The 23,894-nt window shown below is 43.4% G+C and overlaps 1 protein-coding gene across 3 annotated transcripts; it reads right to left on the bottom strand.

Moving 5' to 3' along the window:
• Positions 1–350: 350 nt before the first annotated feature.
• CUNH9orf43 (chromosome unknown C9orf43 homolog) lies at positions 351–23,894 on the bottom strand. Of its 3 annotated transcripts, XM_055611547.1 has the most exons (14): positions 23,578–23,894; positions 18,012–18,164; positions 17,755–17,899; positions 13,276–13,336; positions 12,113–12,213; positions 9,962–10,022; positions 7,945–8,120; positions 7,137–7,284; positions 6,745–6,829; positions 6,332–6,501; positions 6,092–6,134; positions 2,109–2,188; positions 986–1,055; positions 351–808 (listed from the first exon to the last, which is right to left on the bottom strand). In XM_055611547.1, the coding sequence occupies exons 2-14, from the start codon at positions 18,160–18,162 to the stop codon at positions 588–590; spliced, it is 1,512 nt and encodes a 503-aa protein (XP_055467522.1). In that variant the 5' UTR covers positions 18,163–18,164; positions 23,578–23,894; the 3' UTR covers positions 351–587. The 3 variants fall into 3 exon arrangements, with proteins under 3 accessions (XP_055467522.1, XP_055467523.1, XP_055467525.1); XM_055611548.1 differs by lacking the exons at positions 18,012–18,164; positions 23,578–23,894 and adding an exon at positions 15,026–15,188 and having other exon boundaries at positions 17,755–17,831; XM_055611550.1 differs by lacking the exons at positions 986–1,055; positions 23,578–23,894 and having other exon boundaries at positions 676–808.

The following is a 23,894-nucleotide window of genomic DNA, read 5'->3' as shown; positions in this document are numbered from 1 at the left end:
TGAGATCAAGCAATCAGTATTAATTCTGTGGGATAAAAATCATTTTTAGATTTTTAGTGCTTTCTTGTAGAGATCCATATCGAATTATTTGTAGATCAGATGAATTTTTCTTCAAACAATGTACCTATAGGTGGAAGTCAGACACAGGTGCAGGCCCATCGCCAAAGGAAACCATCTCCAGGGAATGACAGGCCATTTAGGGATATCGTGGAGGTTCCCATAAGCCAAACACAGCTTCCCACCACCGCAAACACTTCCGAAAAAAGACAAAGGGGACCCAGAAAACAGACACAAGCGAGCGGTACCTCCATTCTTCCCAGAAACAGAGAATGAGTCTTTTGATAGAAGGGATTTTATTTAATTCTGGAAATACCCCGGAAATGCCCAGGGAAAGTTGCGTATCTTTTGTGGGATTAGGGCTTTCTTCCTCATTCATTTTAAAGGTAATGAAGAAAGCATTGTCTCTAAGCCTGGTCCTGATGGAGGATCCAGAGAACAAAATCCTCCCCTTTCCCCTCCTACATCCAAGGTTGTTGTCCTTAGAATACCCAGAACTGTTCTGGCTAAGGACGCCCCAGATAAGAGCGTCAATCCTTCGCCTCTAGAGATGCCTCACTGTGTGTCCTAGAGAGATTGTTCTCATCATCCTCCACATTGGACTGAAGAATCCTCAGCAGTTTGAGCTCAGGGTTCCAGTCCATTTTGTCTGGACTTCCAGGAAGGCCGAGGGAGCTATCCTCTTGCCTGGAACTCAGAATTCCCATCCGAATGTCATCCACATCACTCTCTGGGTCATACTGTTCCGAACCTTAAAAAAAAAAAAAAGACCCAGCCAGAGTTAGGAAATACTTTAGGACCCCTCCAAAGGATAAGGGCTGTGCTCATACACAAACCCAGGCCCCATCCCCGGAAAGTCAGTCATCCTGACTATCACAGGGTCAGTTCTGCCCATCCTCAGGCACTTGATAAGCCTGTTTCCACTTACGCTCTAGCATGCTGTAATAGTCCTTGTAGAATTTGTCAAAGTCAAACAACACCGGTTGAGCTACGGAATCCTAAAATTCATTGGGTTAAGCAGAAGAAATGTGAATCTAGACCTTAGCAAACTAAAAGAGCTTTCTAAAGCACACTTTTCTAGGGAAATTAATATCTAAGACAGGACAAAGACCCATCTCTTAGAACTGAAAGCAAGTCTACTCATATATTCTTTACTTTCCAGGCCACCCAGATGATGCCAGGGCCCACTTCTCCCCATTTTGAAAAGTCAGCCAACGGAAGCCTGCTTCCAGAGGTGGCTGCCAGGACAGCCACTGCTCTTTCATCAAGAGATTTGGTCTATTTTCATGCCTGGGAATGTGAGTGAAATGGTAGCTTCTTCGACTAATAAATGGTGCAAAAAGTAACACTGTTTTAGCTCTAAGTCTATCACTAAGAAACGACTAGAGAAAAATTAATAATTAAAGAAAAGGCAGACTGAAGACATGGCTCAGCTTAGCGGTCAAGAGCAACTGTTGCTCTTGGCAGAGTTTAGATCCCAGCCACCACAGCAGAAAGCAATTCCAGCTCCAGGGGAACTGATGCCACCGTGTGGCCTCTGTGGGCACTGCACATCCATAGTCTACATTTTCTCTCTTTCTCTCTCTGTAGCAATACATATACAGACAGAAAATAAATGTATTTTTTCAAAGATAGAAAATGACTAGTCTCTCATTAAGCATCAATAAACCACACAGAGAGAAGTCATAGCGGAGAACACCAGCAACTTGACTATTAGCCCCTGCCCAGTGGCACTGAATGACCTCGAGGAGGAGGAGAATGACTGTCCAGTCAACCCACAGACTTATTAGAAACAACACATTATGAACTAAGGATAGTGGCATGCATGAGCTTGTAATCACAGTACTTAGAAGGCTAAGGCAGGAAGATCAAGTCTGAACTCACCCTGTGCTACTGAGCAAGTTCTAGGCTAGTCAGGGCTCTATAATGAGATCCTGCCCCAAGAAAAAAAAAACTAAGAACATTATTTCTGCTTGCACTTTGGGGAAGTTTGCTATGCAGTAGGAGGTCGTCAAAACCAGACTTCAGTAGGGGCCTTGCTGTACACTCACATGTACTGTGGTGGCTTCTTTCTCCTCTATCTCCTTCTCATGCATTTGCACACTTTCCTCTTCTGGGAGAATTCTGTGACCTAGTAACACAAAGTCAGTTCAATCCTCTTCTTATTGGCACTTCATGTCCCATTGCTGGAATTCTAGTTGACCCCTAGAGTAACCCTCTATTTGGGACAATATAAACCTTGGTGGTAGATGAAAGGGAGTGAAGCCTTCTGAATTCCTTTTTTGCCAAGGAGTGTCCTTTATGTAACTGATGCATAAAATAATTGTACCTGTTTATGAGCTTCCATGTAATGTTTCAAAATATGCACACCCCATGGAAAGCCTTCTGAGCTCTATTTGTGATCCTTTTTTACCTAGGCTGTAACTGTATCTGCTAGAGACTAAAAATGGAAATAAAACATATACTCGGAGCACTCATGAGGCAAAGGCAGGTGTATCTCTGTGAGTTCCAGCCCAGCGTGATATACACAGTGAGTTCCAGGCCAGCTGGGATGACACAGCAAGACTCTGCCTCAAAACAGGTGTGGGGGGTTGCAGGCTATTTGATCCCATTGTGAACCCCAATACTGTGAACTGTAAAAACTTGTTCCTAGTTGTGCAATGGCTCAGCCCTAGCACACACCTTTGATCCAAGAGCTTTCTGTAAACAGGATTAAACAAAGTCAACCCTAAGGGCAAGAGGCACAAGTAGCCAGCTGACAGGGACTACACAAAAAGGAGGGACATTGAGAGAAGGGTATTTAAGTCAGTGTGGAGGAGAAGGGCTTTTAGCTTTTTCCTTCTAGGATGTGAGCTGAAGAGGAAGAGCTTTTTTCTTCTGGGACTTTGGCTGAGTAGGAAGATCAGCAGGGTGCTTTCTCTGCCTCTCTGAGATGGCAAGTTTTCACCCCAATACCTAGCTCCTGAATCTTTGTTGATAAAATAGAATGTTTGGGATTTTACTGTTTTAAAAACAAGAGAGGGCTGGAGAGGTGACAAAGTATTTAAGAGGACTGGCTGCTCTTCCAGAGGACCCAGGGTTCACATCCCAGAAAACACACTGCAGCTCACAACCATATGAAACACTAGCCCTGGGGGATCTGATGCCTACTTCTGGCCTCCTCGAGCAGTACATGCACATGGTCCACAGACAAACATGCAAAACACAAACATAAAATAAATATTAACTTTTAAAAAAAGAAAGACCCAGGCCATTGCTGGAGTGGCAGGAACCAGATAAAGCCCAATGCCTTCATGAATTCTGACAAACAAAAACCAGTCAAGGCATTTCAATGTACCTTTGCACCTTCAGGGGAACATCGTGTGTTCCCTGCCTTACAGAACTGCGACAGAAGTATAATGTTCAATCTAGGTCCATCTGAAAGGATAATGAAGTTCATGCTGTATGAGGCACCTCAAAACTGGCACCTCAGCCCAGGTTTTTGGGAAGAAATGTGTCATCTGTACTGAATGGGTAGAATGAATAAAAGTTAATGGCACAACTGTCCATGTGGGCACTCGCCCCAGCAAGGTATCATCATCCGGCTAAAGCTGGATGAAGACAGCAAAAATATTCTGAAATCAAAAGCCAAATCTCACCATGTAGGAAAGGAAAGAGCAAAAACAAAGGAGCAATTGAAAATGCAGGAAGACAGAATATTATATGTAAATTGCATTCAAAACTGGTCAATAAAAGAGACAGACAGACAGCAACAAAGAGACCCAGGATTCCTCAAAGAGGTACAAAGTGCCGTTAGCAGTGGCAAAAGAAAGTGGAGCTGTAAGCAGACATGGTAGTGCACTCCTGCATCCCAGTGCTTAGACGGAGGATGGATCAAGAGTTCAAGGTCAACCTCTATGCAGTGAGTTCCAAAGCATGCCTGGGCTACATAGTGAGAGCCTGTCTCAGAAAGGAATAAGAGGCTGCTAACTCTGTTTTCTAGCCATTACTACCCCTCTTTTGAGAATGCCACTTGCCCTCTTCTGGTGACACCCCAGCAGACCCTGAGTACAGGGTCTTCATTGCTCCTTTTACACAGTCTTCCCAGCCACAGCATGAATGCAGCCAAAGCCTCCTTTCTCAGGCTTCTCCAGACAATCCTTAAGCCTCTAAGAATTCTGCTAGAACAGAATACTTGTGTTCCTCCCTACAAGCACTGGTTCTCACCTAAGCTTCCTAGCAGCAGCACTGGGGAGCTTTAGTAGACACTGGGGATTGGTTCCCAATTCCAGAAGTCCTGTTCCAAAACATTTGGGGTTTGGGTGCTTGTTAAGAGTTTTAAAAGCTTCTCATTTGGCTTCAATGTACATCAGGGTGGAACTTACTGTCATGGAAAATAAAGGCCAAACACTCGTGCAGACAGTCCGTGCAGGCCCTGCTCTCCACATTCTCCCTTAAATCCTCACAGCCATGCTAAGCAGCCACACTCTTCTGAGTTGCCTCCTCACAGGCTTGTTGTGGATGTTTTGGTTTATGATATAAAAATTTATGTTTATGTTTTTATTATAATCCCAAGTGGGAGGTTTTAGTTTGTCCACACCTGTTAATTGTCTCCTTCGGAGTATGGTCTTTGCCAGCTGAAATTAGTTAAATTCTGAGGACCTTGAGGGTGTGTGTGTGGGGGGGGTAACAGCCCAGAAGAAAGATGTGTGGCAGCTTGGAGGAGCTGGAGGAGGACCGCTTGCTGTGTTTGCTGGCTTGCTGGTTTGCTGGTTACCTGGACTCCTGGATTTCCTGACAACTAAGGTTGGTACTGATCCCAAAAGAATCCTGTGACCCTACCCAGCAGGAAGAGGTAGAAAAGGGCTATGTTCTCCCTTTCCCTTACAACCTTCATTCCCCCTATCTGGGATTGGGGGGTTGGAAGGGAGGTATAAGCTTTAAGGAACCCCCAAATAAGGTAGGATTTGAAAAACTAGTGCCTACACAGGCTACTGTCGGTTCTAAAAATAAAGTTTTCCCATAACAGGAAGCCACACATATCCAAGATTCAATTCACAAGTCATCTCTTCCATAAAGCCCTTCTCAAGTCCGGGTGGGTAGGCCACTGCTCGAAGACCCCGGCTCAAAGAGGCCTTCCGGTCACCCAAGCAAAGCAGCTCTCGTTGGGAACATCAGGAAGCATAAAGGTACCAGAGTACAGTTATGAGAGTGGGAATGATCACTCTAGATGTGAACTCAGCTTAGACACATCTCCTACCCTGGACCTCTGACTCTTCCACTTCCCACAGCAAGGCCAGGACCCTTTGTAAACCTTCAGGCTAATGGATGTTGCTGATACCAGAGACAGCAGCGCGGTGTGAAGCAAAGCAAGAGGACAGCGCCTTTCTCAGGGACAGCTCATCTGATTCCTCTCAGGACCTCAGATTCCAGAGCAAAGTCTGAGAATTCGACTATTTGCAGAGTAAAGCCAGCAGCACACAGTCTGAGCAAGGCAGAACAACCTTACAAGATTCAGGGAGAATCTTCCTTGGTCCTTCCTACTCTGCAATGAAGCTGAGAAATGTCAGCCAGACAGTGCTACATGTATCCCTCAGTTACATGAGAGCAGAGCTCCGGAAACAAGAGGCTATTCTGGGTTTCAACATGAACATCAGTCAAAAAAGCCAGTGCTGCTGTTGCTACAAAGTGTTGACTGCCAGCTGAGCCCCAGAACCCTCCAGCTTCCAACCTGTTATAGACTGGTAGAGGCATGTATCACTCCATGCTTCCTAAGTCAGGAGCTGAAGAAAACCTAACTCTGAGTCAGTCATTTCTCCAACGCCACGTGAAGCAGACATGTGGCCTAATGTGCTTGTTTAGAAACTATTTAGTTCAAGGATGACTCAGGGTAGATCAGCCAGCCCAACTGAGCTTCTCCAGAACAGTTCCGCATGCCTGACAATGGCAAGTTTCTAAATGACAAAAGCGTGTTTGACTTCTGCCCTTAGCCCCACCTCAGGGTTCTATCCCTGACTGAGCGCAGGGAGGGTTATAAATGTCAATGTACACATACTGGACTGGAGCTCAACCTCACTCTTGGCTTTCTTCTTAGCCTCCTGAAACCAACATAAGAAGGAACTGAATTAGGGCTTTGGAAGCAAAGAAAACTTTTGCAAAAAGAAAGAACTTAAAATGACTGTCAGAGAGTAATGTGATACCCACAACCAACGGCCAGGGGCAAACCCCTCCTCTTAGCTACCCCTTCCCACCCCATGCTGCACCCATATCCAACAGGATTTTCTCACTACTCTACCTGTTCCTTAGCGGTTTTCCCCTTCCCCTTCCCCTGCCGCAGCTGAAGCTGCTGCCGCTGCCGCAGCAGCCACTGCTGCTGCTGCTGCTTCTGCTGCTTCTGCTGCTGTTGCTGTTGCTGTTGCTGCTTCTGCTTCTGCTGCTTCTGCTGCTTCTGCTGCTTCCTGTGACCTGGTAACCAGAGAGGATAGCTCAGTTCCCTCCTTCACTGATGGCCCACACCTTTTGCTGGGCTACCTACTGTGACCTGCCCCACTATGGTGACTCTCCTTCCCTAGCCAGAACCAAGCAAGAAGCTGCTCAAAACTAGAGTCTCCTGAGTTCTCCACGTGACCCTGTGTGGCTGGCAAGAAACACAACTGAACAGGGACCAAGTGGCATGAGAGAACTGTGCGGTGGCAAAGGGGAGGATACCTGAAGGTCCCGTCCCAGCAGCCCCCTTGCCTCTCTTTAGGTTGTACTGCAGCTTCTGGTGTTCAGGGTACCGCAACGATGGTCTCTGGTAGAAAGAAAAAAAAAAATGAACAAAAAGCCTTTCTGTGGGTCTTTCTTTGCCCCAAGTACACACAACCTGGTCTATAAACATGCTTTGAGAAATATGGTTGGCAGCAGCACGGTAGCAAGGTTCGAGGATGAAGAGAAAGGAGGTGGAAGGGGAGTCCAGAAGAAGCAGAGGCACTGCTCCCCTGGCCCCTCCCCCTTCACTGGCTTTCACTTCCATACAAGCCAGCCCTCTGCTCTACAAGGCCTGGGTGACAGGGCAGAAAACCAGTTCTTCCTGTCTTGAGGACAGATGGGCCTCTTACTTGCAGGGTGAGGCGGTGGATAGTTAGATACATGGTAGAAGAGATAGCGCTGTCGGGTCGACTCTTTTTCATGGGAAGATCCTTCCTCATCTTGGACAACTCTATCTTCACTTCAGGGTAAGCTATGGTTTTCTCATGTGCCAAAATGCTAAAGGAGACAGAGACACCCATACATTCAGGAGCAGTTCTTGCCAGAGAGTGTGGCTACTGACAAAGAAGAAAAAGGCTCAGGTGTAAGGAAATCTTCACTTTGGCTGTAGAAAGGCGTGCCTGGGCCTCCCTTGATCATACCTTTCCCACTCAACCAGCAGGACCATGGCTGAGTCTAAGGGCTTATTCTATGCCAGGCTCCTGTGCTTTATACCACCAGCCCCTCCTAGCACGCAAGGGCAGAGTTATCATCCTCCTCATTTTGCAGATGAAGAAAGCTAAGCAGAAATTAGCTAAATAAGTTACCAATATTCACAAAGCCAGTCAAATTTCAATATGCAATTCAAGAATTGTCACACTCCAAACCACATATACCATTTTGCCTCCCAAATAGATAAACGTCCATAATTAATCTATGAAGAAAAAATAACAGGATTTCAAATGAAAGTCCACATAATGTGCTTAGCCCTAAGCCCAGTAGATGGTAGGTGCTTGATGAATGGTGGCAGTGATGACTGTCACCCTGAGTGTTAGTAGATCCAAACAAGTAGGGTCTCAGCTTGCTACCTATTCTCCTCAGAGTACATGGTTTTGCTTTTTCTCAGCTTCACTGAGAAGCAGGACTCTGGCTCTCCCCACAGGACTCCATGATACGCACCACTCCTGCAGTAGATCCGGATGAAGCATGCTGACTTGGGCCCACAGTGGTAAGGGATCCGAACTTAATTGGTCAAATAGGTGCACTGGGGAGGGAGGAGGAACAATCACCCCTGGACTTCTCGAGTGTGCTGATACATACTGCTTTCCAGAGAAATACAGAGATGACCTGGTTTTCTGGAAGAGAAACAGTTCAAGGAACTCTGTCAACTATTCTTCTCAAGCCTGTTTCTTCCCATCAGTATTCTACCCTGACAAATGAAACTCCATGTTTCCAGACAGTGAGTGCCAATTTGACTGAATTAAAAAATGCTGAGGGCAGCAGGCAACAGGGCTCAGCGGGTAAAAAGCCCTTGCTGCACAAGCTGAAACCCATGATGAAAGGAGAACTGACCCCCAAGGGCTGGCCTCTGGTCTCCACAGCTGCACTGTGGCACACATGTTCGCACACACACATTCAGCAACAATAACAACAAATAAAAACGTTAACGAGATCAGTAAATCACCTCTGGGTGTATCTGTAGGAGGCAGAAATTATCAGACCACGAAGCCACTGATGTGACAAGTGGATGAATCCCTTTGTGGATTCCTAATGTGATGGTATAATTGGGAAGTAGTAAAGGAGAAGTGGAGCCTGGTTGGCAGCAGTAGACATCAGGAGACATGGCCTAGAGACTACATCTTTCCCTAGACTCTTCCTGCACTTGTCTCGCACCCAGTCTACCAAGGATTGAACAGCTCCTGTGGGCAGCACTGGCTACTTTGTGGGCTCTTCTTTCCTCCACCCCTCTTCTTCCCTCTCAATGCCCAAATACTAGAAATGAGAAAGGCGGGGGTGGGGGGGAGATCCCTGAATAAAGTCAGGACTCAGAAAGGAATAAATGTTACTTCCTGCTACTTCCTGCTGATTAAGGGAGTGGAGGTCCTTGGAGCAAGTTTGATCTTCACCATCAGGATATCTAATTTCTTCTTGTGTTGTTTCTTCTTTGTGCACAATTACTTAACAAACTGCGACCAACAGCAAACAGTAAACAGCAATCAGCAACCAACCAACAACCCACCCAGTTACTGAGGCCCTAACATTTATATACCCTCAGAATTCCAAACATCACACAATTGCAGAAACTATCTGCAGCTGGCAAAATCATGGCCCCTCCACCAGAGCATGAGGTAAATCATAGTCAGCTGCTGCAAAACAGCCCCATATCCCCTGGTATTAAAATGAAAACATATTCTTATAATAGTTCTGTAATTCCAAAATACATGCTCCTGCTCTCCCAATATTCTGCCCAGGTACATGAGGCCAAGCAACCATGTAGTGTGAATCCTCTGAAACTGTGGGCCAACAGAAATCTTTCCTCCTGTGAAGTTGCTCTCTCAGGTAATTTGTTGACAGCAGCAACAACAATAACAAAATAACAGACAGGCCAACTGCAACCTTTCCCACCTCCTCTCCACCATGAAGGGACACCAGTTTCTCCCTTGCTGGGCTTCTAACATCCTGTTCCACTGAGATCAAGCCAGGACCAATTTATTTTTCTGGAGAGGCCATTCATTTATCCACTGAACAATCTAACAAAAACCATCTAATTAGGTGCCAGACTGAAAACTGAAGTAGGAAATGGTTAAGGAAGGAAATGGAACAGAAACAACTTTGAGGGACACAAGATCACATTTACCAGAAAGGCAGGGTGGGGGTTGGGAACCCAGATCCTAATAACTTCTAGTCTGTTGGAATACTATCCCATCACACTGGGGATTAGCTTTCAACTGACAAAAGTCCCCCCTGATGACCAATGCTTCCTTCTGTCCTCTCTTCAACGTATTCCTGACCTTCCTATAGAGAGGACATAGAGGAAGGGGTCTGAAGAAATCTGTGGCTGTTCCTAAAGAAAGGCTTTCTTTTACCCTTTTGTGTAAAGGATTTTGTTCATTCATATAAGAAGGCTGAGGTAGGGGTGGAGAAACCTAAGAGGAAAAATCATTAACCCTAAAGAATCACAAAGCATGGAACTCACCTCTCCCAGTTTCTTTCTCTTCTTTTCAGGCCAATTGGAAACACTAGACTTTCCAACTGATCTTGAAATAAAAAAGACCAGAACTCATTCCCAAATATTTTAAATAGAAGCACTAAGAATATCTTTACATGACAAGCAAGGAGATAGCAGGAATTTTTCAGCTTCTTTCATACATCCACCATTCTATCCCTGGCCCACCTACCTCCACACTTCCTTTACATGAAAGAAAACCAGTTTCTACGGGTCTTGTTGCTAACAGCATATGTACACACACACAAATGCATGTATAAAAAAGAACTATTTGGGCACAAAGAGAAAATGAAAAAGAAATTCTGAAGGTTGCTATAAATGAGAAGTTTGTTTTGGTATTGTTGTTTTAATTTGATCACTAAACAAGAATTGCAAACATCAGTGATTGTTAAAGAAAGGCCAAACACCATTCCTACAGTTGTCAGTGCCAGCAAGCCTTTGGGCCTTCCCTCTGCTTATACACAAGTCTTATAAGCTGTTCATTCTGTATCACTGCCCTAAGTCTCAGGGTTCAGATCAGAATTTCATGCGGTTTACTAAGGGCTCTTTTTCTCATTTTTGAGGGGAAACAAAACAAAACAAAATTTAAGAAAAAAACCAAATGTGTTTCTTTTTAAGTGAGAGGGTTTTTTTTTTGTTTGTTTGTTTGTTTGTTTGTTTTTTTAAATATGTATTTATTTAAGGGACTGAGGCTTCACATGCCATAGTACAATATGGGAATCAAAGGAGTCAATTCTGGTAGGTGACAAAACACTAGTAAAAGTCAATTCTCTCATTCAACCATGTGTGTTCCAGGAATGAAACTCAGGTCATTGTTGGTGGAAAGTGTCCTTACTTGCTAAGTCATCCCATGGGTCCAGCACTTATCTCTTAAACCTCATAAACAAATTTAGCTCTGGGAGGAAGGACAGCAAGATGTCCCAGCAGGTAAAGTTGCCTGATGATCTGAGTTTGATCCCTGGACCCCACGTAGTGAAAGGGAAAGAGAGCCAACTACTGCAAATCCTCTGATTTTCATAAGTCATCCTCTGACTTGACTTCCCCATAGGCACCTGAAGCACACCCCATCCCCCATTACTAAATAAATGTTAAAAAGGAAAAAAAAGGTATCAAGTCATGCCCCAAGCCCAACAAGCTGTGTTTGATCTCTGGGTTCCATCCACCCCGGCAGAAGGAAAACCAACCTCAGCAAGTTGTCTTCTGACCACTACACCTGTGCATGGAGCACCAATGCACGCACTGATGTTGGGGGTTGTTCTGGTGCTTTACTTTGATGCAAATTACTGGCCCTCAAGATCGGGTTACTACCCTAATACTTATCCTTGTTTTGTAAACCTGCCTAAGACATTATACCTGATTGGTTGATTAAAGGCCTATACCTGGGCAGAGCAGAATGGGGTAGGTGTGGCTAAGGTTCCTGGGCTTTAGAGGACAGGAGAATCATGGGAGAGGGATGGATGGACAGGAAGAGAAAAGAGGATACCATGATGGGTTACGGTGAGGAAAGAACCATGTGGGGCAGGAGGAAGGACTCAGAGGATGGCTTGGCTGGAGAAAACATCAAGATGAAAAGATAAGCAAGTATTTCTAAGATTAGGATGAAAGGTAGCCCAGATGAGGATGGTTAAATGGATGGCACTGAATGCAACTGGGAGGTGAATGGTGCGGTTATTCAAACAGCACAGGTAGAACTATCTGCCTGGCCCAGGTAACAGGAGTCTGTGTCTTATTGTTTGTGATAGCAGGTTAAATAATGCACCACAATAATTATAGGGCTAATAATAAATAATATATAGCCCAACACTCTTTTGTATCTACTATAACTCACATATATATATACAACAAATATGTGTCATAAATAAACTGGACCACCCTGTCTATGTGCTATTTACTTCCATATAGATTTGAAGTATAGAATTCCCACAACACGCGTCTCACAGTATATTACAGCATAACTCCAGTGCAGTAAGAGGCCTTGATCACTTTCTACGTTTGACCTACTGCTGCTAATGATGAGATAGCTAAAAGAAAGATCACAAGAAGGGGTGGATGTGCAGAGGACCGCAGGGAATTTAGAGAGCATGGGCATCAAGGCCTCTATGTTCTAGATAAGCTGCTCACCTCATGTTCTTCTCCGTCCCTTCTGGAACCCAGGTTACAACCATGTTTCCGACATCTTCAGAGGAAGGAAGAGTTGCTTCGTTCAAATTCAACACTGAAAGCTAGAAAAGGATGTGTAATGGGACTGTCTCAGGACCCACCTCCTGCTGGTACTCACTACCAGACAAACACTGTGACACTGTGATAAGTTCGCCAAAATATTGCTGATTCAGAACATTATTTTTAAAAAAAGACATTTCTGGTGCTAGAGAGATGGTTCAGTGGTTAAAAGTACTTGTTGCTCTTACAGAGAACCTGAGTTTGGTTTCCAGCATGAACTACATAGTAGTTCATAACCATTCATAAGTCCAGTTCCAGAGAATCTGCTGCCCTCTTCTGACCTCCACAGGCATCAGGCATGAACATAGTACATATATACACATCCAGGAAAAACATTCATACATGTAAAATAAAATAAGTAGATCTAAAAAATTAAATAGAAAAAAGGACATTTCTAGTCCCCAAAATCATCTTCACAGTATTCTTAATATATTTCTATATGCCCTCCTGTATCAGATACCAATACAAGTACTTCTCTAGGGAAAGAATTTGTAAACACTTTTTCATGACATTGGTGTAGAAATGTAGAAAAACTCAACCATGTCACATGAGGATGTCTAGAGGCAACCTCAGGGACACTACTCATTCAGCCATTGCTCTGCGAAGACTCAGATTCCATGCAGTTTGTAAAGGCAGCCTGCATTTTGGAAGCAGAGGCATACAGAGTACAGGTAATCAAGGTTCCTTCCTTCCTTTAGTCACCCTGTCTGTAATTACAGACATCCTATGAGTTATCATGTCAGTTTCTCCCACCCTTGAGATCACATAGCACTAGGGTTCAAGAAAATCCTTAAGATTTTTTTCAAAGTTATAAAAAAAATTAGTTTTGCCTGTTGATCAGAACTGACTGATGTGGAGAGGCAGAGGCGGGTAGATCTCTGTGAGTTCCAGGCAAGCCTAATGTACATTGTCAGTTCCAAGCCAGGCAGGGCGATATAATATCAAAAGACAAGGAATAATAAAAGAGAGAATAAAAATGTTTAAGAAACAATAATGCCAAAGTCAAAATATCCCCACTAATAAAGAGAAAATGTAGAGGAAAGAACTTGTAAACTGTGACTTACTTTGGGAGTTCTAGCAGAATAACTGCTGGTCATATCTTTGTCAAGTAAAGTCTTCCGAGACCTGGAAAATATGAGTTCAAAGCATGAAATAGAGACAAAAAGGTGAAAAGTCAATGGAATAACAAAGCTCATGCTCTCGTGAAAACCTATCTACTTACTATGAAGGCCCTGGAATTCATACTAATCAAATAAATACAGGTACTCCCACATGGATATCCTATACTGCACTTTAACTGCCTCATCAAATTCAATCGACAGCCTATGTCTCTTTCTAGCTATAGAAAACTAGGTCCAGCACCTTAAATAACAATGTCCTAAGAGCCAGCGAGATGGCTCAGGGTAAAGTACTTGCTGTGTAAGCCTGCCAAGCTAACCTTGGTCCCAGGCACCCACATTGGAAAACAGGACAGACTCCTAAAAGTTATTCTCTGACCTCCACATGACCTCTGTGCTCACATGCTTGTATTCATTCACATTCACACACACACACACACACACACACACACACATCAAGTAAATAAAACATTTTCAGGTTTATTAAGACTGGGCACAGGGGTCCTTGCCTTTCATCTCAACATGCCTTTAATCCCAGCACTTGAGAGGTAGAGGTAGGCAGATCTTTGAGTTTGAGGTCAGCCTGATCTACAAATTGAGTTCCAGAACAGCCAGGATAACACACAGAGAAACCCTGTCTTGAAAAAAATAAAAATAAAGTCCAGGTGAGCAAATAGAGTTTCGGGCTGGAATATATCCATAAGCATGGCAGAAACGATTACTGCTTGAAGAATTCAGAAGAATGGGGAGAACAGTAACAGGTAGAACAGCATTTGAGAGTGGTGGAGGCTATATTCACTCATTCAACAGAAATCTTGTACCATGCACTGTTGGGAGACACGGAAAGGAGCAGAGTGCTAGAAATCTATCCTGCACCCTCTGAAAAAGCAGCCAGTACTCTTAACCATGGCCATTTTTCCAGTCCCAGGTGCTGACATTTTAATGAAAGAGACTATGAACTGTCAGTATACTTGTAAACTCCTAGTCACTTTTTGTTTAATCTCTTGCAAAGCTTAACAGTGCTGACATTTTAATGAAAGTATGATGTGCCTACTCCCACTCCCAAAGCCACAAAGAGTCTGCATTGAATGGCTGACCCTGTGATTATGGAAAGTTGGGATGTTACAGATGAAGAGTCAAATTACCCTGCACCATCTTTCATTCCCTTTATTACCATTTGTGGTCTGGCTCTGTGTCTGACCTAACACACTCGCAACCATCAGGTGAAACCTTTGAGATGTATTAACATCATCAGTTTTCACCCACCCAAAAACTAAGTAAGGATGTCATCATACAGCATCCAAGACCTGTCGCAGGGAACTCTGGCTTTGTTGTAACCTCTGTTTCAGGCCATGGTCACTCATATTTGGCTCAAGAATGAATGTTCTTATATTCCTCCTTGTTGCTGTTGCTTGAGGCAGGGTCTCTCCACAGCTCTGACTGTCCTAGAACTTGTGTAAACCAGGCTGGCTTCAAACTCACAGAGCTTCAACCTGCCTCTGCCTCCTGAAGGCTGGAATTAAAAGTTTGTACCACTACTCTCATTGTGTATTTCCTTTGAAGTGAGAGATGTATTTTCTGGCAACAAGGCAAAAACAGATCAATAAAAGGCTTCTCAGAGCGGGATGCAAGGCAAAAGAGGCTAAATCAAATGATGGTAACAGTGTAGATGGGAAATTTTAAATGGGTTGCTCACCTCTGTGAAAAAGCAGTTCTTAAATTCAAACTGGATAACAAGGAAGAAACAGCTGCAAGATCTAAGGCAATTTTCTCAAATGGGCAACGCTGCCCCCAAAGGACATCTGGAAATGTATGGGTGTGTTTGAGGTTGTCACAGCTGCAGGAAAGATAGTACTGGCCTGCAGTGGGTAGAGACAAGAACACAGCTAGACATCCAATGATACACAGTGAATAATAATAATTATTATTATTATTATTATTATCAGACAGTAATAACTGTCTGACCCAGTCAGCAGGCTAGGAGCAGACTAGGTGCATGAGCTGTGGGGTGGGAACTGTGGATATGTAATAGACAGAAAAGACAATATGGCTGAAACCAACTGAACAAAGAAGGGAGATACACAAGATGAGGTGCACCAGGAATGCAGGATCTCCTGTGGCAGTAAAAGCCACACCAAGGACTTAATGAAGCAGAACAAAGAGAAGGAAACATTGAAGGTTAGGAAGACTGCACGGGCAAAGGGTTAGACAGCAAGACACCACCAGAAAAGCCAGTTTGCCTCCAAGAAAAAGTTGAAATCAGAGAGTGAGGACCATGACTAGAGAGAAGCCCAGAAATCATAGGTGAACGGATTGGTATCCCTCAGGACCCCCAAGACCAAGTTCTCAGCACAAAGGAGATTTATTTGCCCCAGAGGGACAAAGTACAGAGAATATGAGACAAAGACAGGAGATAAGAGGACAAGAGAGAAAGAGAAGGGAACAAGGGAAGGGGGGGGGAAAGTGTTTGTCCCAGGAGACAATGACTGCCTCTGGATAAAGGAGACAGGCATAGCTCATAGGAAAATAACAGTTTATAAAGGTAAAAGGGGAAACCCTGTGTTAGAATAAGGTGTTTAATTTTGATTAGACATACTAATTCCATGAGCCAAAAGGGGCTTTTGATTGCTGAACTTCAATACTTTGATCTTGGTAGTCAGCCTCAAGTTAGCATTGGTGGCTAGCTTTAGGAATGTAATGTAACAGTTTTTAGCAAGGCAGAGGGAATGGAGGAAGGGCAAAGCCTGCCAGAGCCATATTTTCAAGCTGGCTACAACTCTAGAATGAGCAGAATAGAAGGAATGAGTTGAGTGAGGAGAGGGCCAAACCATTATTCCTAGAACCTGTTGGACATAAGGTAAAAATGTTGGGGAAGAGGAAGGAGAGCAGGAGAAAACCACATTGCTTACATGGACTAGAGAAAAGAAACCACTTCAAAGATAGCCACTAGAACTTGGGACTCTTAGCATCAAGGTCTTTGAATTTTATCTAGCTAGCTGGCTAGATACATAGATAGCCAGCTATCTATCTAGATTTATCTCTATTTATTTACTTATTTGGTTTTTCAAAACAGGGTTGTTGTTTTTTTTTTTTTCTCTGTGTAACAGAACCCTGGCTTTGTCCTGGACTTGCTTTGTAGATCAGGGTGGCTTCGCACTCACAGATCTACCAGCCTCTACCTCTCAAGTGCTGGGATTAAAGGCATGGACCAACACTGCCAGGCTGTCTCTGAATTTTAAATGCTGAAGTTTTCAGACACACCACAGTTTCATGTTTCAGCAAAAACTGGATGCCTAAGCTTTGCAAGAGATTAAACAAAAAGTGACTAGGGGTTTACAAGTAGTTTCATATATAAAACTAAAAAATAAGAAAGCAAGCATTAGCCAGGCATGGTGGTACATGCTTTTAATCCCAGCACTTGGGAGGCAGAGACAAATAGACCTCTGAGTTCAAGACCAGCCTGGTCTACTCTACTTTGTGAGTTCCAGGACAGCCAGGACTATGAAGAGGGAAGAAAAATAGGTAGAAAGAGAGAGATAGAAAGAGGAAGAAGGAAGAAAGAAAAAAGGAAAGGGAGAAAGGAGAGAGAGAAAGAGAGAAAGAAAGAAAGAAAGAAGAAAGAAAGAAAGAAAGAGAGAGAGGCATGTGGACACTGTTCTCTGATGACCTTCATAACATCACAAGGTTGCCCCCAGTGGTGCATCTAACTTGTGCCCTAACACCTAAAATTCATTTACTGAGCTCCTAAGCCCAGTACTTCAGAATGTGACTGTATTTGGAGACAGAGTCTTTAAAGAGATAACAAGGTGAGGTGAGGTCCTGTGGGTGGGTCCTTATCCAATAGGACTAGCATATATATGATAGATAGATAGATAGATAGATAGATAGATAGATAGATAGATAGATAGATAGATAGATAGATATAATGAAATTATGGTTACGACACACAAAGAACAAGGCCCACAAAAAAACTGAGGGATACGATGCCATCTCCTAGGAAAGGGACCAAGGAAGAAATAACTCTACTCCTGATCTCAGATTTTGAGCCTTCAGAATTCCATGACAATGGATTTCATTAGTTACACCAGTCAGGCAATGGTCTTCATGATGGCGAACGAATGCAGCCCCATCACCCACCCCTGGGAGGCAGCCCCCATCACCCACCCCTGGGAGGCAGCCCCCATCACCCACCCCCGGACCACTCGCTTGCTGCTTACTCTGGGCTCCCCTCTCCCCATTTGAGTAGGTTCCATTTTGCTGTTTGGTAACTCTAGGGATCAAAACCAAAGCCTCATACATGCTGAGCTCTATTCCCAGCCTTAGTGTTTTCAATCTAACCTTCTCAGTCATCTGTGTGGACAAGAGAAGTGCAGACTTGGGGTTTGGAGACACAGTTTGCTAAGGAAAGATTCTAAGACAATTTACCTGCCATGACGCCTGCAGGCTGGTTTCAACATTAAAGACCGTTCCCTGGGAAAGGTAAATTCTGGTGGTTGTTGCTGAGCCATCCCCTTCTTGGCCCACAAGCAAGTATCCGAGATATTTACAATAGTGAGTGTCGGGAGTTTATCTGAGAAAGCAGGCCAGAACAAAACATGTAACCTACTATTTTGGAGAATGAGAACCAAACAGAAACCGCATAGGGACTTTGTGACAAATATGGCAGAAGCTAGCTAACGCACCTTCAATTTCCCTGGGAGATTTGTGGAATGTGTCCAGGATCCTAGGATGGCCCCTCTCAATCCGCCGGAGAGATGCCCAGCATTGTGGGTGCTGACAAATTGCTGAGGTGCAGACGGTTTCGTCCCACAGGGACTCATTTGGCAGGTTCATAGCTATAAACAGTTTAAGATAGAACCCAGTCTTGCAGTGTTTTAGCCCTCTGGAGAATTAGCAGCCACACACTTAGAGGTTATTTTTTTTCTTTAAGATTTATTTATTTATTTTATATATATGAGTCTCTATCTGCATATATACCTACATGCCAGAAGAAGGCATCAGATCTTATTATAGATGGTTGTGAGCCAACATGTGGTTGCTGGGAATTGAACTCAGGACTTCAGAAAGAACAGCCATGCTCTTAACCAATGATCTATCTCTCCAGCCTGCAGAGGTTATTATTTCTACACATTAGACAGCCATAAGGTCCAGATTTCAGTTTGAAATGAAATCATAAACATTTTATTGAATTCACTAAGTACTAAGTGGTAGTCACACAAAATATAGAGAATTAAACACCAAGCAAGTATGAAGATACCATGAGGTCAAATGACACATATGCACAAAAACCTTCCTACATGGCCGTTTGCAGTCAAGTGACTTGAGACTTATCCATTCAGCCTCAGCCTCCTCATCTGTAAAATGACAAGTCTGTTTCAGTAACTATAGCAATTGGTTTGTAGATGTTTAAAAACTTGCTCAGTGCTGGGCGGTGGTAGGGCATGCCTTTAATCCCAGCATTCAGGGAAGCAGAAGTAGGCAGATCTTTGAGTTCAAGACTAGTCTGGTCTATAAGAGTTCCAGGGCACAGAGAAACCCTGTAATAAATAAATAAAACAAAAACTTGCTTAAGGCAGGGTGTGGTAGGGTGGAGCATGCCTTTACTCCCAGCACTCAAAAGGCAAAGGAAATTGGAACTCTGTGAGTTTCAGGGTTGTGGGGGGAGGGTGGAAGAGAGTGAGGGATACCCAGTCTGGTCTACATAGTGAGTACCAAGAAAGCCAGAATTACATAGTAAGATGTTGTCATCTCAAAAACAAACAAACAAAACAAACAAATTATTGATCCAATATTTAAAATAAATATCAGAGCCAAGTGCTCATTCCTGCAATGTCAGCACTCCAGGAGTCTGAGGGAGGAGGGTTAATAGGAGTTTGATTAATGTAACTACATAACGTAGTTATAAGCCATCCTTGACTATAGTGTGGGATCTTTATCACAAAAAGAACAAAAGCAGAGCCAGAGAAGTGGCTCAGTGAGCAAAACATCTGCCAGCAAGCCTGATAATATGAGTTCAATAATCCCCCAAATCCACATGATAGAAGGAGATAACTGACTCCTACACGCTGTCCTCTGGCCTACACGCAAGCACACACAGACACACACACACACACATTATGCATGTACACACACAAAAATAAATTACTAAATACAGCTGGCTCAGTGGCTGTGCAACTGCAAGCATAAGAGCCTGAGTTCAGCTCCCTGGCACCCACATAAAAGCTGTCCACCTGTAACCCCCGTGCTGGGAGGCACAGATAGGTGGGTCCAGGGCTTGGTGGCCTAACTGCACTGGCAGTCTCCAGGTTCAGCGAGACCCTGTTTCAAGAAATAAGGTGGAGGGACCGGAGAGATGACTCAGTTGTCAAGAGCACTGGCTGCTCTTCTAGAGGACCAGGATTCAATTCCCAGCACACATATGGCAGCGCATACCTGTCTGTAACTCCAGTCCAGGGAGTCTTACATTTTCACACAGAAATACAGGAAGGGGAGAGTGGGAGAGGGGGACAGTGGGAGAGGGGAAGGGAGGGAGGGAGGGAGGAAAAAGAAAGGAAGGAAAGAAGAAAGAGAGAAGGTGGAGAAAGCATTAAGGAAGACTCCCAATGTTGACTTTTGGTCAAACATGCACATGCATTACAAATACACACAGTGAAAAAAATATCAGCATCCTCTTCCCCTTCATTACAAAAATGCTATCTACCATCTTTGAAAAGTCTTCCTAAATTACAACCATTAGAGACAGGCAGACAGCTTTAATCCCAGCATTCTAGGAGGCAGAGGCAGATAGATCTCTATGAATTCAAGGCCAGCATAATCTACATAGCACATTTCAGGCCGGCCAAGGCTCTAGAGTAAGACCCCACCTCAAAAAGAAACCAGCAACAAAAGCTTAAAAAGCAATGAAGTCACAGAAGTGTTATTTAGCTGGCTCAAGCCTTTTGAAAGCATTCTTCACTTTTCAAAATGCTATAATCATCACAAAATACGCACTACCCATGAATGGGTTTGTTCAAACTGAAAATCGATGGCCATTTGCTTTTCATCTACTGGCTGTGTGGCATTAACCAAGGTCACCCATCTCAGACCATTTCTTCATAAAAGAGAGTGAGGGTCCTGCCTAAGACTGTAGGAGGACTGGAGAGATGGCTCAGCAGTTAATATGAGAACTGTCTGCTCTTCCAGGGAACCTGGGTTTGATTCCCAGCATCCATGTGGTGGTTCACAACCATCTGTAATACCAGTTCCAAAGGATTAGCTACCCTCTTCTGACCTCCATGTATACTGTATGCATGTGGTACATACATGCATGCAAAACACTGATACACATACAATAAATTTTAAAATTTTAATTGTAGGAACATACACACATATCAACAAAGAAAAAGAATATCAGGGCACAAATGATCTGAAGGAGGAAATGGGAAAATGAGGGCTCTGATTAGGAAAGGGTGAGAAATAAATAAAGAAGGGAGGAGGCTAAAACAAAGGTAGAGTGTCTAAAATAGTCACAAGGAATCATACTCTTAACCATCTACCTAAAAATGCCTGTAATACACATAAGTCAGTATATAAATATACATATAGCGTTGAAATGAAATTTTCCTATCTGGGCTGATGGTGCTCCCTGTAAGAGCCACAGATCATCTAACAAAAAAACACAACACCAGGTATGAGAAGTCCTGTTTTTAATTATTGGTCAGGGTTGTCTAAGAGACTCCCAAAGCATTATAGGCTATTGCTATTGCCCTCGGTTACCCCCAAAGGTGAAAAGTAAGTCCCTATTACTGGAGACACAGTACAGTTCAGACACAGGGCTCGGTTATCCTGAGAACCTCCTTCCTGAGGACTAGTTTTCATGGTACCAGAAGGTGCTACGAAATCTTCCAAAGGAGGGAAGCAACCAATAGCCCACCCAACCATGATGCCTATGAGCTACATCAGTGGTACCTTGGTGATAGCCAAACCGCTCTCTAATAGGACTTAAGACCCTGCTCAACAAGTAGGAAATCCTGCCTGGTACTGGAAACCTTGTCAGCTACCCAGGTAGGGCTAATGAAGTCATGGATCTTTGTTACAGCATGGTCTGGTGCTTTGTATTAAGATGTTAATTGCTTCACTCTCTGAGATTCTGTTGTTTTACAGAACACTATCACATACCCCAAATGTTGCTATGTAACATTGCTTCCCTGTTTATAATCCCTGCTTAACTAATAAAATGCCTACATCTGGGCAACGCTATAATGAGGCTCCCTGAGTCTGGAAGACAGAAGGATCACAAGAAGGGGAGAGACAGGTGTAAGAGAGGAAAGGTAGAGTGAAGACCACCATGGATTAGTGTAAAGAAGAACCATGTGGCCAGAGAATTTACTCTGAGGACCAATGGGGCCAGAGAGAAGCAGCCAGATGGAAATTATGTGCAAGTATTTACATTATTTTGGATGGGAAGTAGCCCAGAAAGGAATGAGCAAATGGCATGGGATGTAGGACTGGGAGTTTAGGGAGTTAATATCTGCCCAGCCCCAGGTGAAATAAGACTTACTAAAAATCTACCAGGTGTTCGGTCATTTGTTGATACGGTAGTAGTATAAATAATAACCGCTGTAATAATTATAGGCTATTAATATTTTTATTTTTTAATGTATTTTTTACTTTATGTAGAGGAGTGCTCCATCTGCATGTACACCTGCCCGCCAGAAGAGGGCATAGATCCCAGTATAGATGGTGTTGGCCACCATGCGGTTGCTGGGAATTGAACTCAGGACCTCTGAATTCCCAGCCTGTCTGGCAGACAGTGCTCTTAACTGCTGAGCTATCTCTCCAGCCCAGCCTTTTTATTTTCAATAACAGATCCTGAAGGAGAACCTATAACCATCAGTTTACTAAACCAGCATAATCCCTAACTACACTCTGAATATTTGTCCTTATACTCAGAGAAAAGTGGAGTCCTCACCCTTCATCAAGGAAACGTCTCTCTGCAACAGATGGAGACCATTACAGAAAACAACATCCAATCAAGATGCAGAGTTATAGAGCCCAGTCCCAGCTGATACATCTACAACACAATTCCTACATCTAAAAGCTCAGGGATTATTGTGGAAGAAGAGGAAGAAAGATGTGTAAGAGCTAGGGGAGCAGGGGTTTTGCTGTGAGATTGTGTTTCCTAGAAATGTCAGAAGCTGCACCCATGAAGTCCCACCAACATGACTGCCAAAACATGAGCTGAACAAGGACAGCACTAGACATGCTAACAGATAATAAGGAAAGCTCAGGAAGCCTCAGGCCTAGACAAAAAACCACAGGTAACTAAGAAATGCTGCTATCTAAGAAACAGTCTACCTAGGGGAGGTCATACCAATTGCTTATCCACAACCACCTGGGTCCCTTTTAGCTTTTTAAGGACATTGCCCATTTCCTCTTCTATTCAGCACATTTATTGACTGCCAAGCATGTGAGAGGATCTGACTGGGGCATGGAGAACAGCAATAAACAAACTCCCTGTTCTAAACTGCTTAAAATTTAGATCAGAGAAAAGAAACTATTGGCCTGGGCTGCACCAGGCCTAAGAATAACTTAGCCTGCCAGGCACTTTGAGCCAGTATCTTAAAACTGAAATGGTCCATAACGTTAGATTTCTGGCTTCTCTTCTCAATTAAAATGTCTGACAACCCCAGTTCCAGCGAAACAGTGGTTAGAACTAAGGCTTATGATGTTTTTAAACCATCATAAGGTTCTAAATTCAGAGTTCTTTTCACCACAACGATCCCTCAGCACTATTCATCATTCTATCTGCCCTATTGTTTTGTTTTTTTCTCCCAATATGGAAATATTTCTTTGAAATCATGTCTCCATCAAAAATAGGAAAGCAAGGGGGCTAGGGAGATGTCTCAGAGGTTAAGAGCCCCGGCTGTTCTTCCAGAGGTCCTGAGTTCCACATGGTGGCTCGCATGGAGATCCGGTGCCCTGAACACTGTATACATAATAAACAAATAATCTTTTTTAAAAAGATATTTTTTAAAAATAGGAAAACAAGTATGGGAACAACATGTTTTGATAGAGAGAAAGGAGGAAAAAGAATACAGAATTAGCCCTCAGTACGAGTATTTTTTTGTACTTAATATGAAAATTATACGACTTGAAATGCTATTGGAAATGTAAAATTGGGTAATGACTTTAGTAGGGAATGTGTACGATGAATCAATTAATGAATTTAAAAAAATACAACTTTAACACGCGATGCATTAGTCTTACAATCAGTTGCTTCTCGCCTTTTCAGCGCCGGACCAGAAAAAACTTGAGTTCCGAAGTCTCATCAGGCGTCTCTCGGTATTCGCGTCACTAGAGCTGTCCTAGTAAAGTAGTGGCATTTTTTTAAGTGAAAATTTAGGTAACACTTATCCTTAATACAATTATCACAAAGTTGTGAGAAGAATAGGATTAAAGATGGACATCGGTGCTGTAGAATTGAAAGAAAATCTATACTGAGTTCCGAGCCAAAAGGAATTAAAATAAAAATAAAAATAAGAAAGCGGGAGACTCAAGTGTCAGTGGTCCGCGACTCCACAGAA

The sequence above is a fragment of the Psammomys obesus genome, unplaced genomic scaffold (assembly GCF_907164565.1).
Source record: "Psammomys obesus unplaced genomic scaffold, mPsaObe1.curated_primary_1811, whole genome shotgun sequence".
In the NCBI taxonomy this organism is placed as follows: Eukaryota; Metazoa; Chordata; class Mammalia; order Rodentia; family Muridae; genus Psammomys; species Psammomys obesus.
The sequence above is the reverse complement of the archived record's forward strand: the minus strand, read 5'-3'. Positions and strand labels throughout refer to the sequence as shown.

Excerpts from the sequence above, each read along its gene's own strand:
- CUNH9orf43 (XM_055611547.1), bottom strand. The coding sequence starts at position 18,162 with ATGAACCTGCCAAATGAGTCCCTGTGGGACGAAACCGTCTGCACCTCA. Across the intron at positions 17,900-18,011 it reads ATCTCCCAGGGAAATTGAAG|ATAAACTCCCGACACTCACT; the intron begins GTGCGTTAGCTA and ends CTGCTTTCTCAG. Across the intron at positions 7,285-7,944 it reads CCGGATCTACTGCAGGAGTG|CATTTTGGCACATGAGAAAA; the intron begins GTGCGTATCATG and ends TGTCTCCTTTAG.